This window comes from Polypterus senegalus, chromosome 8 (genome assembly GCF_016835505.1).
Source record: "Polypterus senegalus isolate Bchr_013 chromosome 8, ASM1683550v1, whole genome shotgun sequence".
NCBI classification, from domain to species: Eukaryota; Metazoa; Chordata; class Cladistia; order Polypteriformes; family Polypteridae; genus Polypterus; species Polypterus senegalus.
Window position 1 is genome coordinate 10424128 of NC_053161.1, and position 13564 is coordinate 10437691.

The 13564-nt window shown below is 36.6% G+C and overlaps 1 protein-coding gene across 1 annotated transcript in view; it reads left to right on the top strand.

The window, feature by feature from the left end:
* The window catches only part of stip1 (stress-induced phosphoprotein 1), a 57911-nt gene that overhangs the window by 24112 nt on the left and 20235 nt on the right, over positions 1-13564 (top strand). Inside the window, exons 5-10 of the mRNA XM_039760706.1 lie at positions 2759-2921; positions 3571-3697; positions 3816-3918; positions 4390-4510; positions 6271-6367; positions 10115-10239. Coding sequence (XP_039616640.1) covers positions 2759-2921; positions 3571-3697; positions 3816-3918; positions 4390-4510; positions 6271-6367; positions 10115-10239 — 736 coding nt within the window. The remainder of the gene's footprint in view (positions 1-2758; positions 2922-3570; positions 3698-3815; positions 3919-4389; positions 4511-6270; positions 6368-10114; positions 10240-13564) is intronic.

Sequence of the window (13564 nt, forward strand, 5' to 3'; positions counted from 1 at the left end):
TTTGGTATCCTGGCTGCAAAAGTCGTTTTCAAAGCACTGGCACTGAAGTGCATACAACAGAGTCTAAAACCAGACTGCGGGAGAAGGAAAAAGGGTAGGCTTTTAAAGGGGAAGACAGGAAGTGAGGTCATAAGGATAGGGCACGTGTTCATTATTTATTGGATCAGGCCCGGATGTGACATCAGGGGGGCCGGAGCTGGGAAGGTCTGTTTCCATTGGTTCGGTCCCAGAAGTGATGTCAAGAGAGCCAGGTGGAGCCTCCTGGGTTTGGTCTACAGGGAAGTGAGAAAAAGAGTTGCACTCTGCCACATCCCGGCATGCCTCAGAACTGCCTTCACTCGAGCCCTTTAGCTGCCTCCCATGCGCGCGTACGTGACATCTTTTTCTTTTATGTTAGTCCAGCTTTTGTACAAGATTTTGGAAGTTTGGAACTTATCCTGCAAATATCTAAATCCTGTATAAAGAGTATAGTGCCGTTTAGAATGTCTCAAAATGGAGCTTAAGCTGACTGAAGAAACATAACAGAACAAAAAAATGCCTTAAATGAAAACAGCCCAAAAATCCTTTCTCTAAAATTTAGTTGTAGCCTAGGCTAAATCTGAAAATTGATACCCTTTCACAATTTACTCCATACAAATGCTTATGGGATACGTTTTGGCTTTTTTGTTTTGCTCGCATTTGTGGCAGGCAGCCATTTGTCCAGGCATGTACCTTTGTTAAATTAAGTAATATTTAGTGTCTTTCAGTTACAACCAATCTGAAAGTCTCAAAACTTGACAAATTCAGAAGTTGTTCCTGCATATTTATTATTTAATTTTGAGATTGTGCACATATAAGCCATTTCATTTTCCAAAAGATTTTTCATTAAAAATATCTTCATGTTTTATTGAATTAAGTATCCTCACTTTATTATTCCAATCTCTTTGACCCCGGGGGTATGGTGACAAGGTCCTGGCTTTATAAAAACTAAAGCTGTGAACTTATTTGAATAGCAGTAGTTGTGCTTTTTTAATATTTTTTTTTTTAATATTTTGTGTAGTTTAATTTTCTAAGCATTTAAATTATCACTTGTACCAAATTTATTTGAAATTTAAGGCAACTGTTATCAACATGAACCAGAATACATCAGTGCAAAAATGTATTCCATCACTATAACATGATTATAAGAAAGAAAGACGTAGGTACTCTTGAGTTTCAGGGCAACTGGTAATGTACGTGTTAGAAATATAATAAAACCAATTGAAAATTAATACGTATGCTATATGAAAAATGCTTGAGAAAATCAACTGTCGCTGATCAATTCTAAAGTTCAGTGTGGGCTACATAGATTTGAAATGCTGTAAATTTGTGTGTGTGTGTGTTATCACTTTCTCCCATAATGCAGGGAATTATGTATTTCCACCCATCAATAAGCAGTTAGCTCTGGACACAATTCTCCTTCCATCCATTTTCTGTCCATTTTATCCAGTTGTAAAAATCTGGTACTTATCCCATTAACATTTCCCCAAAATAAGCTGAAAGCAACAATATAAACAAAAAGGAACAAATAAACACACTTTTTTATAGTTAGATTATTGGTTTTGCTTAGATACAGTGTGGTTCACCTGTGCATTTGTTACTATGCACCGTGGGAGACATAAGATGTCATTGGCTTAATTATGTGTGTTCTTAAAGGTTGTGCGGGCATACTGTCTAGCTTATTCATCGGTGTATCAGTGTTGAGTATGTGCATCAGAGTGTTAGTTTTTGAAGGTATGCAATTGTAGACACAATTTTCTCTATACATTCGTATTAAATTCGGCAGAAACTCACATTTTGTCTACGATTTTAGGGCACTAAATGAATTGTTGCTTGCGCAATTCCCCTGTACTCCTAGTGCTTTTAATCAAAGAATATCTTGCAAGTCACTTTTTCTTAGTATTTTAATATTCTGTGTGAACAAAATGGAGAAAAAAAAACAATTATGAAGATTTGGAGAGTCCATCCCGTACGTTATATGCACAACCAACAATGTGCAGAATAGTCATAAATGAGTGACCACGAGAGGGAAGGCTTGGGTTTTATAGATGGAGGACAGGGAGGGGTGGGATCTCAGGTGGAAGTGAAGTTTGCAGGAGGGTGTGTTGCAGCAGTGGAAGTAGGTGGAGTCTTAGGTAGGTTTTATTTCTGGTGTTCTGTGGAAGAGGGAGAAAAAGTATTAGTATCAACAACAACAACAGTTATTTATATAGCACAGTTTCATACAAATAATGTAGCTCAAAGTGCTTTACATGATGGAAAAAAAGAGAAATAAGAGACAAAGTAAGAATTAGAAAAAGACAACACTAACATAGAATAAGAGTAAGGTCCGATGGCCAGGGAGGACAGAAAAAACAAACAAAAAAAAAATTTGCAGGGGTTCCAGGCCACGGAACCGCCTTGTCCCCTCTGGGCATTCTACTATCGTTCATCAGCCTCTTGACTCTGCATCTTATTCCCAGTTAAGCCTTTAGATTGCCACATATGCGACAACTGCAAATCTATGGTGGTAAAGTACAAACCAGCCCTGGATAGGAGCACTCATCTGCTCACTCACATATTTCAGCACGATTTGTAGTCAATAAATTTAAATGGCTTCATGTCCTTGCACAAAACCTGTGTGCTGTTTCCCCTTGCAAATATTAGTTAGGTTAAAGGGTTCAAATGTTTTTCTTTTTGTAAAAAATTCTTGATTGTTGTAAATATATTTATTTACTTATAATTTGCATTCTTTTCTTAGAAATTTGCAGGACCCACGTTTGATACCAACACTGAGTGTACTCACTGGTGTTGATCTGACACCCGACGATGAAGATGAAGAACCATCTCCTCCCCCACCTCCCAAGAAAGAAGATGCTACCCCAAAACCTAAAGATGAAGATTTACCAGAGAACAAGAAGAAGGTAAAAGAGCAATGTCTTTTTTTTTTTTTTTTTTCCCCTCTTAATCTTGAATAAAATCCTTTTACAGGGAGCGTATGGGGGGTATATATCCATAATCCATTAAGCAGGAGAATAATCAACATGTAAAAACTTTACTTGATGTTACAACCCCATTGATTATTTTTTGTACATGCTTGTAACATTATCTTGTGTATTCTTTATTTATAATTATATAGCACTTTTCTCACTCTTAAAAGTGCTTTACATAGAGAATGGGGAGCCATTTCAACCACCACAATTATACACAGAATTGTACTAAAAAGCTTGTAAACACTGTATGTTAAAAGATCTGAAAATTATTCAGGGCCTCAAGTATTTATAACAAACTATTCATAGGGCTGTTTGAGGCATTGTGATTAACTTGGTTTTAATAGAAAGGTTGAGATGCCACCAACATATTAATATGCATGTTTAACTTACTGGTATTTAATTCTTAGGTCTTTGTAGGGCTGAGGTTTCTTTTCTTTTTTTCCAGATTACAGGTATGGAGCACTAGTGCATTATTCTTTTCTTTATTCTTTTCCGGTTTGTAAAAATGTAAATGTGGGAAAATGTCATGTATTGGGTAGTCTTTTCGTACTTCATTTAGTAAGCTTTCTGATGTTAACAGGCTTTAAAAGAGAAGGAACAAGGCAATGATGCTTACAAAAAGAAAGACTTTGAGACAGCACTGAAACATTATGAGGCAGCCTTCGAGCTTGATCCTTCTAACATGACCTATCTTAGCAACCAAGCAGGTAAGGCATGAACTGTAAAAGTCAAAGAAATTTAATTGTTATGGAAAAACTAAGTAAATTCTTGATGTGCTAATTTTCTGTCTGGGTCACTGAACCTTTTCACTTTTGCTTTTGCCAGCTGTATATTTTGAGAAAGCTGAGTATGAACGTTGTAGAGAGCTGTGTGAGAAATCTATTGAAGTTGGCAGAGAAAACCGTGAAGACTATCGACAGATTGCCAAGTGAGTATGGTGGTCCGTTTCATTGAGAATAAAAAACTAATTCATTATAGAATGTTAAAGAACTGTTTGATTGTGAGCAGTGCCACAACAATGTACTGTGTTGGGAGAAATTGGCGTACTTCAGCTTAAATAATAAGGGGTTGTGATGAGTTTCATACTCCATATCGTACGTACAATGTTAAGATAATTTGTAATTTTATAGATGGGCTATTCGTCAGAAGGAGCAAGGAACATTTATACATATGGATGTTTTTATAAAACTTTTTTTTTTTTTTTAAGCAAATTGGATATTCAGATATAGGGTCCTTCAACGCATCATTTTTATTTTATAAAAGAGGCCTTTGGGTAATAGAGACTTTTGATGTCTTGTTAGGTGTGATGTGTGTGTTTTCTTTTGTCTTGTTAAATGATTCTGCTTGAAATTCTCTTTGTACTATTGAAATTTTACTACCATTAACCTTTTCATGACAGGGCTTATGCAAGAATTGGGAATTCATATTTTAAACAGGAGCAATATAAAGAAGCCATTCAGTTTTTCAATAAGAGTCTCGCTGAGCACAGGACTCCAGATGTGCTGAAGAAGTGCCAGCAGGTAAAATGTTTTTAAAGATGTTTATTGGTTCAACAGTCAGCAGTTTGTACTTCAGTAATGTACTTCTTTGTGAAATACTTTCAACTGATATATGAAATCCTTTGATTTTAACATTTATTTCACCTGTCTAGGCTGAGCCTCTTGTTTATAACACTTGGCTGTCCAACAGCTACTGGGTTGTAAACACAAATGCGTATTCTCAAGACATTTCTCACTTGGCACTAGTTTCTCTTTCCTTTGTCTAGTGAATAAGCATATATGTCACCTTAGTTTTTCATTCTTCTGCTTCTCCTGCACTGTGTGCTTCTCTTTCTTTCCCTGTATCCACCCTTCTTTACACCCTCCTTAAGGAAAAGACTTTCTCATCTATAGATGTCTTACAAACTTGTATTTATTTAATGTTTGTCCTATCTGGGCATATGATGTCTAGGAGATTAACTGCCTCATATGCAAGGGATTCATGTTTTAGCACTTCTTGTATTTCATAGTGACCAAATTCCTCTTTATTAGCCTAACAGTTGACCCCTTTGTCATGGACAGATACTGTTCCAGCAGCCCATCTCTTGATTTATTGCGTAATTATGTCTGAAAAGCTCCCCTACTGATGTATTTACACATGAAATTAATTTGAGTGTGTTAAAAGTGCATCATTCATAAAGAAGTATCCAACAAACAGTTATGTGATTAGAAAAAGACTGCTTATGAAAGAGTAGATGGAGCAAAGCACATCTTGTACAGAATACCAAAAAATATTAGTTTATCAAAAAAAATCTGAGGAAAGCAGTGTACCAGAAACATTATATCAAAACCAGCATAGTTGGTCATGCATAGGACAGCCTCTACCTCCTGTTTCACTCCAGGCAAGAGTGTACCATTACAGTGAATCAAAAAACATGTAATCTTTTTACCTTTTTTGATTTATTTTTCCCCTATTGAAAGGACTAGTATATAATTATAGTATATTATAATGAAAATCTAGCATTTCCAATCAAGGTTGGTATAAAAGTCGAATTATTAATTTATGGAGCATTATTGGATCCCTTAAGAAGAGAGAAATATTTGAGTACAACGCAGTCTTTGAACATTGATAATCATTTGAATGATGTCAGGAGTTTTCAAATCTGTAAATGGACTATATTTGAAAATGCAGCTGGGCACAAGACTAGATAAAACAGCCTAATGGTATGCCTTCCTGCTTGCCACGTTTCAATTATAGTAGTATGTTTATTTGGGAATGAAGAGAGCTACACTAGTAGCTAATTTTCCGCAATGTGGGACACGTTGGAATAAGGCATGATACAGATGTCTAGTGGAGCACTTGTGGCAGTATGCTGTATAGACCCTCATCAGTTCATATTGAACTGAGGGAAATGGGAGTCTGAACTTGCAGTTAGGTGGATGAGTCAAACAATATGGATATTCTCTGTATGTAAGTTGGCTAGACTGTGAAGATGTGTGTCTTGCTGTAACTCCCGTTTCTTGGCCGTGCTTTGCATTGATTGCAGGGTTTATCTGAGACGAAAGAATCTTTTATAGGGAAAATTCCTCTCTATCTTCTGGAAGAGGATTTCCTTGCAGGTAATCCTACCCTGTTTCACTGCCCTTTGGAGTATTCACTTGCTTGTCCATTTAATACATACACCTTAGTACAGTATAGACTCCAGGGGTTTTCCTTACCATTGACTGATTCCTATATGTTGCCTTGTTATACATTTTCTCATAATAATGGTAAAGTTAAAACTTTCTTCCCAATCTGACAGGCTGAGAAAATTCTGAAGGAGCAAGAGAGGCTGGCATATATAAACCCAGATTTAGCTTTGGAAGAGAAGAATAAGGGCAATGAATTCTTCCAGAAAGGTATATGTTAAAGTAGTATTTGCCGTTTTCTTTGCCCTTTTGATTTTTGAATATAAAAGACACTTTCATCTTGAACTAAATCAGTGATATTGTCATTGAAACTTAACAGCAAACCTATAGTTTTAACGGGTCAAATTTGCTGAATGTTTGAGTGGAGCACTGTTAAATATTTCTATGAATAATTTCCTGTGTGGTGATATTTCACCTTGTAGGTCTGATGGTAGTGGATATTCCATTTTGTTGTGTGTATCAGTAATAAATGGATAGATGATGAGTTGAATAAGAAATGTTAAATTACAATTGAGCGGAAATGTGAATATTTTACAATTCTCTGTTAAAGCTTAAAAGAAAGCTAAATTATAATCTGATCTAAAATATAATAGAAAAAGGGCAGAATTGATAAAGTTGAACACTTTATATTGTTTGAACAATTTTTTAAATGTTAAATATATCAATGACTCAAGCTACACGTTTTTTATCATAAATGTATGTATACTATAAATTAATGCATAGATTAATGCAGTTAAGTTTCCGCTCCTTCTCCGCAAGAGACACTTTTTAGTTGTACACAGTACAGTGATCCCTGGCTATATCACACTTCGACTTTCGCGGCTTCACTCCATCACGGATTTTAAATGTAAGCATATCTAAAAAATATATCACAGATTTTTCGCTGGTTTGCGGATTTCTGCGGACAATGGGTCTTTTAATTTATGGTACATGCCTCCTCAGTTTGTTTGCCCAGTTGATTTCATACAAGGGACGATATTGGCGGATGGCTGAGAAGCTACCCAATCAGAACACGTATTACGTATTAAATAAAACTCCTCAATGATATACGATATGCTTCCTGCGCGGTGCTTCTCACACTTCAAAGCTCTAACAGCCTGTATTGATTTTTGATTGTTTGCTTATCTCTGACATTATCTGCTCCTGATGGAGGGGGTGTGAGCAGAGGGGCTGTTTGCTTAGAAGATACGGACGCTCCTCTAAAATATGCTGAAAGACTACCTTCACATTGATCCCTTCATTGCGGCCCCTTTATCACGGTGCTTCATATACTTAAAGGCCCAACAGCCCTATTGATTTTTGATTGTTTACTTTTCTTTCTGTCTCTCTCTTGTCATGGAGCACAGTTTAAACTTTTGACTAAAGGGTGTTATTTCATGTCTAGAGGGCTGTAATAGTGTTAAAAAACGTATTTAGAAGGTCGTAAACAGGTTTTCTATGCTCTAACTGCGAAAATATTAGATTTATAAATAAAGAATCCTACTTCGTGGAAATTCATTTATCTGTCTGAGCGGATTAACCGCGATAAACGAAGGTTAACTATATAACTGTGGAGAATATTTATAAACAGTGTGGGAGAGCTTCTAAAGGCTTAAAATATATAAAAATAACCATACAAACATATGGTTTCTACTTCGCGGATTTTCACCTATCACGGGGGTTCTGGAACGCAACCCCCGCGATCGAGGAAGGATTACTGTACTAGTTTCAAACTAGGTATTGGAGGTGGTGGTTTCAATAAACATTTCCATCAGATACTGATTTTAATTTTAATGATAATACCGCATGTTAATGTTGTTTTGCTGTAACAGTAGCTTTTTTTCAGGGGAAGAAAAGGTTCCATAATTTGTCTGAGCTTTTCTTACCTTTTGCAGTTTAATTGTATGCTCGGTTGGGTATTCTGTGACTCTTCCTGTTTCCTCCCTCTCTCTTAAGAAATATGCATGCTAGATTAACTGGCATCTTCCTGTTGATCTGATGTCAATAGGTATGAGTGAGTGTACTGTGTAACTGATTGACATCCCATTATTATATTGATTTGTGTTCTTGCCTTGCATGACATGCAACATGGATAGGCTTTGACTTCTGATTACCCAGTAAAGGATTTTGTAAATAGATGGATAATAAAGAGCATATTTTTACTTTGATATTGAGTAGATGGTTGGGCACATCAAGGATCCAGGATACCAGTTTCTCAACTGTGTATTTATCTTGCTTGCCTTTTCAGTAAGCAAGAACATTCTCATTATGTACATAGCCTTTTGCACTCAGTTATGTGCCTGCCTTACGTTATATTTAAACAGGATATTGTAAGTTTATTTCGCGTCCTAGTATTTCTTTTTATCCTCGGGTGTCTTATCTGTGGTGGTTATTTTTGCTGTTATATTTTTAAAAGTGAACTGTTATGACCTCAGCAAGAGTTTCTCATTTCAAGAATCTCCTCTCTATCACAGTTCTGCAGTTGAGTTTTGACAAACCATATTAACCATATGGCCAGAGAAGGCAAAGCAACATTGGTTGTGCTAGTTGGGAACGCATTCAGTGTAGATGTAAAATGCTAAGGGTTGTGTATTGCACAATTACTTGCGAACTATATACTATAAGGCTAATTAACTTTTTCCCCCATCACTTTAGTAGCCCTCTGAATTGATTCCTTTCGTCATTAGATGACAGCCAAGCAGAAATGAGATTTGAAACGAGCTAACAGATGACCAGCTAAACTGGGGCTTCAAACTCCATCCAATTTCACTCCAATCACTTTCTTAATGATAAGCCAGTTCTTGCTGATAATTAAACCCGTTATTTAATTCCATGGCTTGTTGCTGCTCTCATTCTGCCACAGCACACATTTCAAAAACTGTTGTTTTTCTGTTCTTTCTAAGAGCACCGTCAAAATAGTTTGGTGACCTGAGAGATCAACCTTACCAAGACCATCACCTCTCTTTAATTTCAGATATTGTGCAATGGGCACAGGGGAGCTGGTCATGTGGTGGCTTGTTTTGTGTCTCATTGTTTGGCTGCTAAGTAAAGAAAAAGAAACAACTATGGGGCCTGAGTCAAGTTAATTAAAAGAAATAATCAGCAGCAAAAACTGGTCACTAATTAAGAAGATGGTAAGAATGAAAACCTGCAGCCATTTCGGCACTCGGCGTACGCCACCCCTGCCTTACAGTGCCTTTGGGTCAAATTTGACCCAGTTTTGTGTTTGGAATTAATAATTTCATTTGTTCAGAAAAATTTGTGACATTTCATTACCCCCAATTCATAAACAGGTAATAAAATACTACTATATCCCATAATTTTATACAGCTTCTTCCTGCCATGTCTTTCGGGTCAATTTTGCCCCACCATTGACTTTAATAGATTTTTAACTACATTTAGGGCAATGTATTTGTTCACAACCCATTAAAACGTCCCAAATGTCATCTTTTCACCTCGTATGTGCAGGCCTTTAGTCAGATGCCCTAATTTTACAAAAAGCAAAGAAGTTTTCCAATGTCATATTTTTTTTGTTCAGCTTTTACACATTTTAAACACTGCCATCATTGATTTTAATGGATGTTTCTGCTAATTTGTTAGGTAATAACGCATAAAAACATCCAAAGTGTAATCTGTTCTAAAAGATAAGATCATTGGTACTACAGGTTAAAATGGCCTGTCAATATAAAATGGGTCTAAGTCAGCATTTGGGAATGTTTTTCAGGATATTGAAATGCATTCATATGTGAGCATGCAGAATAGTTTAGTATTTGGTTGTCCTTGCACTGTTTTTCCGCATTGTGCAGAGAAAATTAGTGCTGAGAATAGGATTTTTTTTTCTTACCCCAAACCAGGTTTATAAAACAGAGGGAGTGATTCAGCCTTTTATTAGTGATTTGTTTGTATTTTTCTAATGTATATGCTCAGATCAAGTGGCTGCAGGACTTGTTTTCATTACGATCTTCTTTGAATTCCCAGGTGACTATCCTCAGGCTATGAAGCACTACAGTGAAGCCATTCGTCGAAATCCAGATGATGCCAAACTTTATAGCAACCGAGCTGCCTGTTACACCAAACTGCTGGAGTTCCAATTAGCTCTCAAGGTTTGTTTAATTCAAAACTATGCTTGACTCTTCAGCTTTTTTATGCATGTATTAGTTGTTTCACTTGATATGAAAGACCTAGATAGCTTTAATACTATGGCACCTATAATTCATTTCCGTAGTTTCTGCTGTAAGTTTCACTGTAGACATTCCATATTCAACATTCCTTTTATAACACTGGACAAGGAAGACTTTCCTTCTTGAACACTTTAATGGATTTTGGGTACTGATCACAAATCACCTTTATTTTCTTGTCTAACATTTTATTGCAGTTGCCTGTTTTTGTGATTTGCATGATCTAATTCTACATGTTGTATAAGTATGACAATTGGAGCATCTGTAGTGACCTAAAGGTAGTGTAACTGCTATGTGCAATGCAGTACTCCAGTATGCCAAGTAGTGTTTCATTTTTGAATTGGACAGCCATGCTAAATAGTCTCAACACATTAAAAAGAACTGGCCCTCCATAATCATTTGGTTCTATAACAGAAAAATGTATTTAAACCACTTGCTGACCCAACAAAGATTTTTTTTTTGCCTACTCTTCATAATATTGAGCTGCTGAAATTGTTTTATTGAAGTAATGAACGTGAAAGGTGAAGCATTTCCGCATTTAAGACAGATGTTTCCACACATAACTAATGCCAAAATCAGCGATGGCATTTTTGTTTGTCCACATATTAGACACATGGTCTGTGAAATGCAGTTCAAAGGCCTTTTAGTGGGGCTTGAGATAATTTTATTCATAACTACAGAACACCAAACTCCTTCCAGCTATTTGACATGTTTCAAGAATAAAAACTATAAAGTGCAACATTGTTTTAAGATTCATTTTCTAAATTCACACTTCTCTGCTAATCTTCTGGCAGCCTGTGACCAACAATGTGAAAGGTTTTGCTGGGACACAGCAACAATGAAAAAGTGGTGTCGGGGTAAGTGGAATCCATCAGTACTGGCCAACTATCATTGGATGCTGAAATGAGAAGCATCAGATGCTGAGTACAAAAAGATAATCGGCAAAACATTTAAGTTCAGTTGAGTTAATGCACTGTGTCAACATCATTAACACTAGAATTACCAGAGCCTACGAAAAAACTCATAAATCCGTCCCACCTTAAATCGCTTCTTAAAATCGTTCACAGCTCTCCACCAGCGTCTTTTGTCATCTAAATGTGCTGATAAAAATCCGGCTGCAAGCAGCCGGCTATTTCATCCCCCCCACCGACCTAGAACGTGCACAAACTTCTTCCAGCTCATGCCTTGATCGATTTTCTGGGAGTGAAGTGGAGTTTTAGAGTGGAAATTATAGATCGTTGTTTGGAACACACGCATTTCATGTCTGTTCCATTTCTACAGTAATCTGTGTAAACACATTGTTAAAACAGAAACGTTTTTTATATTCTACTAGGCTCACCCGCCTTTTAAGTTGACCACTTCTTAAGGCAATTCAATATGTAGATCAATTTGATATTTTATACAAACTCATTAATTTGGTTATATTGCATTTGAGCGGTATTACTTTAATACTCGTTTATTTTTGTGATGAAATTTAAACTTTTTTTCTATATTGAGGTCGCCCTTTTGAACCCCCCTGATATTTACTACGCGGTGAGGCATTTATACTCCCATCAACATTAATTATTTCCAAAGACATAATTTTGTCTATTTTTCTAGCGCATCGCACACAAAATCAAGGGAACGATGGGAGCGAAACAAAAACAAAACAAAACTACAAATCCCATCGTGCATTGCAAAATGGACAGGGCGTGTGTGAAACTCCGTGCTACTCGCACAGTCTGGAGTAGAAAATTGTCTTTTACCTGGAAAAACGAAACTAAAAATCCCATCGTGCATTGCAAAATGGACAGGGCGTGTGTAAAACTCCGTGCTACTCGCACAGTCTGGAGTAGAAAATTGTCTTTTACCTGGAAAAACGAAACTAAAAATCCCATCGTGCATTGCAAAATGGAAGGGGCATGTGTGAAACTCCGCGCCTGCATAGCACTCACGGACGGAAGGATAATCCCGACCGCTTTTATATAGAAGGATTGATGACAAGTAGATGACAAAATGTAGGCATAAACTATATAATGTATGAAGCCTGAAGTATCACACACATACTTTCACAAAAGGTACAAATCTAACACAACAATTATGCTTTTATTCAAAAGTATAACTGCAGAAACAAAAAGCCGCCTTAACATACGATATTGACACCCGTTGTTTATGACTGCTTCTGTGGCACAATAGAATCAGCTGCTGACTAGGAATCAAAAGGTTGCGGGTTCGATCCTGCACCACTCCGTTTTGAGAAGTAAACTGCTCTTAGTCTTATTATTTTAGAATAAAAACATACATTTGATTTCAGTCTGTAACAGCCGGTGTAATTTATGATACTTGTAAAGGTTAGCTTTGTTTTTGTTTTTTGTTTTTTTTTTTTTAGTCAGTTGTAACAGAGGTAAACTCCGCTCCCTTCTACATCGGAGCAAGAGTGCACATACCATTGCTTGCATACTAAAGTGTCAGCAGGCACTTTTCATGGCATACACACAGTTTTGAGCATGCCCTCTGCACACTACTTGTGACTTTAGGCTTTAGGAAGTTAGTAAGTAAATAAAGGTAAATCATGTCATAAAATGATTTCTTCAAAACGTCGAATGTTATTTATTTGGTACGGACATGCTCAAAAAATACATGCGTAATGCCACAAAAAGTGCATGCAGACATGTCCGTAACGTTTTGAAGTTTATGCCTACATTTTGTCATCTACTAGTAGAATATAAAAAACATTTCTGTTTTAACAGTGTGTTAACACAGATTACTGTAGAAACGGAACAGACATGAAATGCGTGTGTTCCAAATAATGATCTATTATTTCCACTCTAAAACTCCACTTCACTCGCAGAAAATCGATCAAGGCATGAGCTGGGAGAAGTTTGTGCACGTTCTAAGTTGTTGGGGGGATGGAACAGCCGGCTGCTTGCAGCCTGATTTTTATCAGCACATTTAGATGACAAAAGACGCTGGTGGAGAGCTGTGAACGATTTTAAGAAGCAATTTAAGGTGGGACGGATTTACGAGTTTTTTTCGTAGGCTCTGGTAATTCTAGTGTTAAGCAATTAAACTTGCTAATATCAATTAAAGTTAATGTCCCCTTTCTCCAGATTTATTCATGATGCAGTCAATCGGAAATTGTTTTGTAGTCACCTTGAAGCTGGTTATCATAATTACAAATTTTTTTAGGATGCAAAACCTTTGAGGGGTGTTGTCCAGTGTAATCAGTAAGTTTTTGAAAGTAAGAATAGTAAAGCAATGTATTTAATCA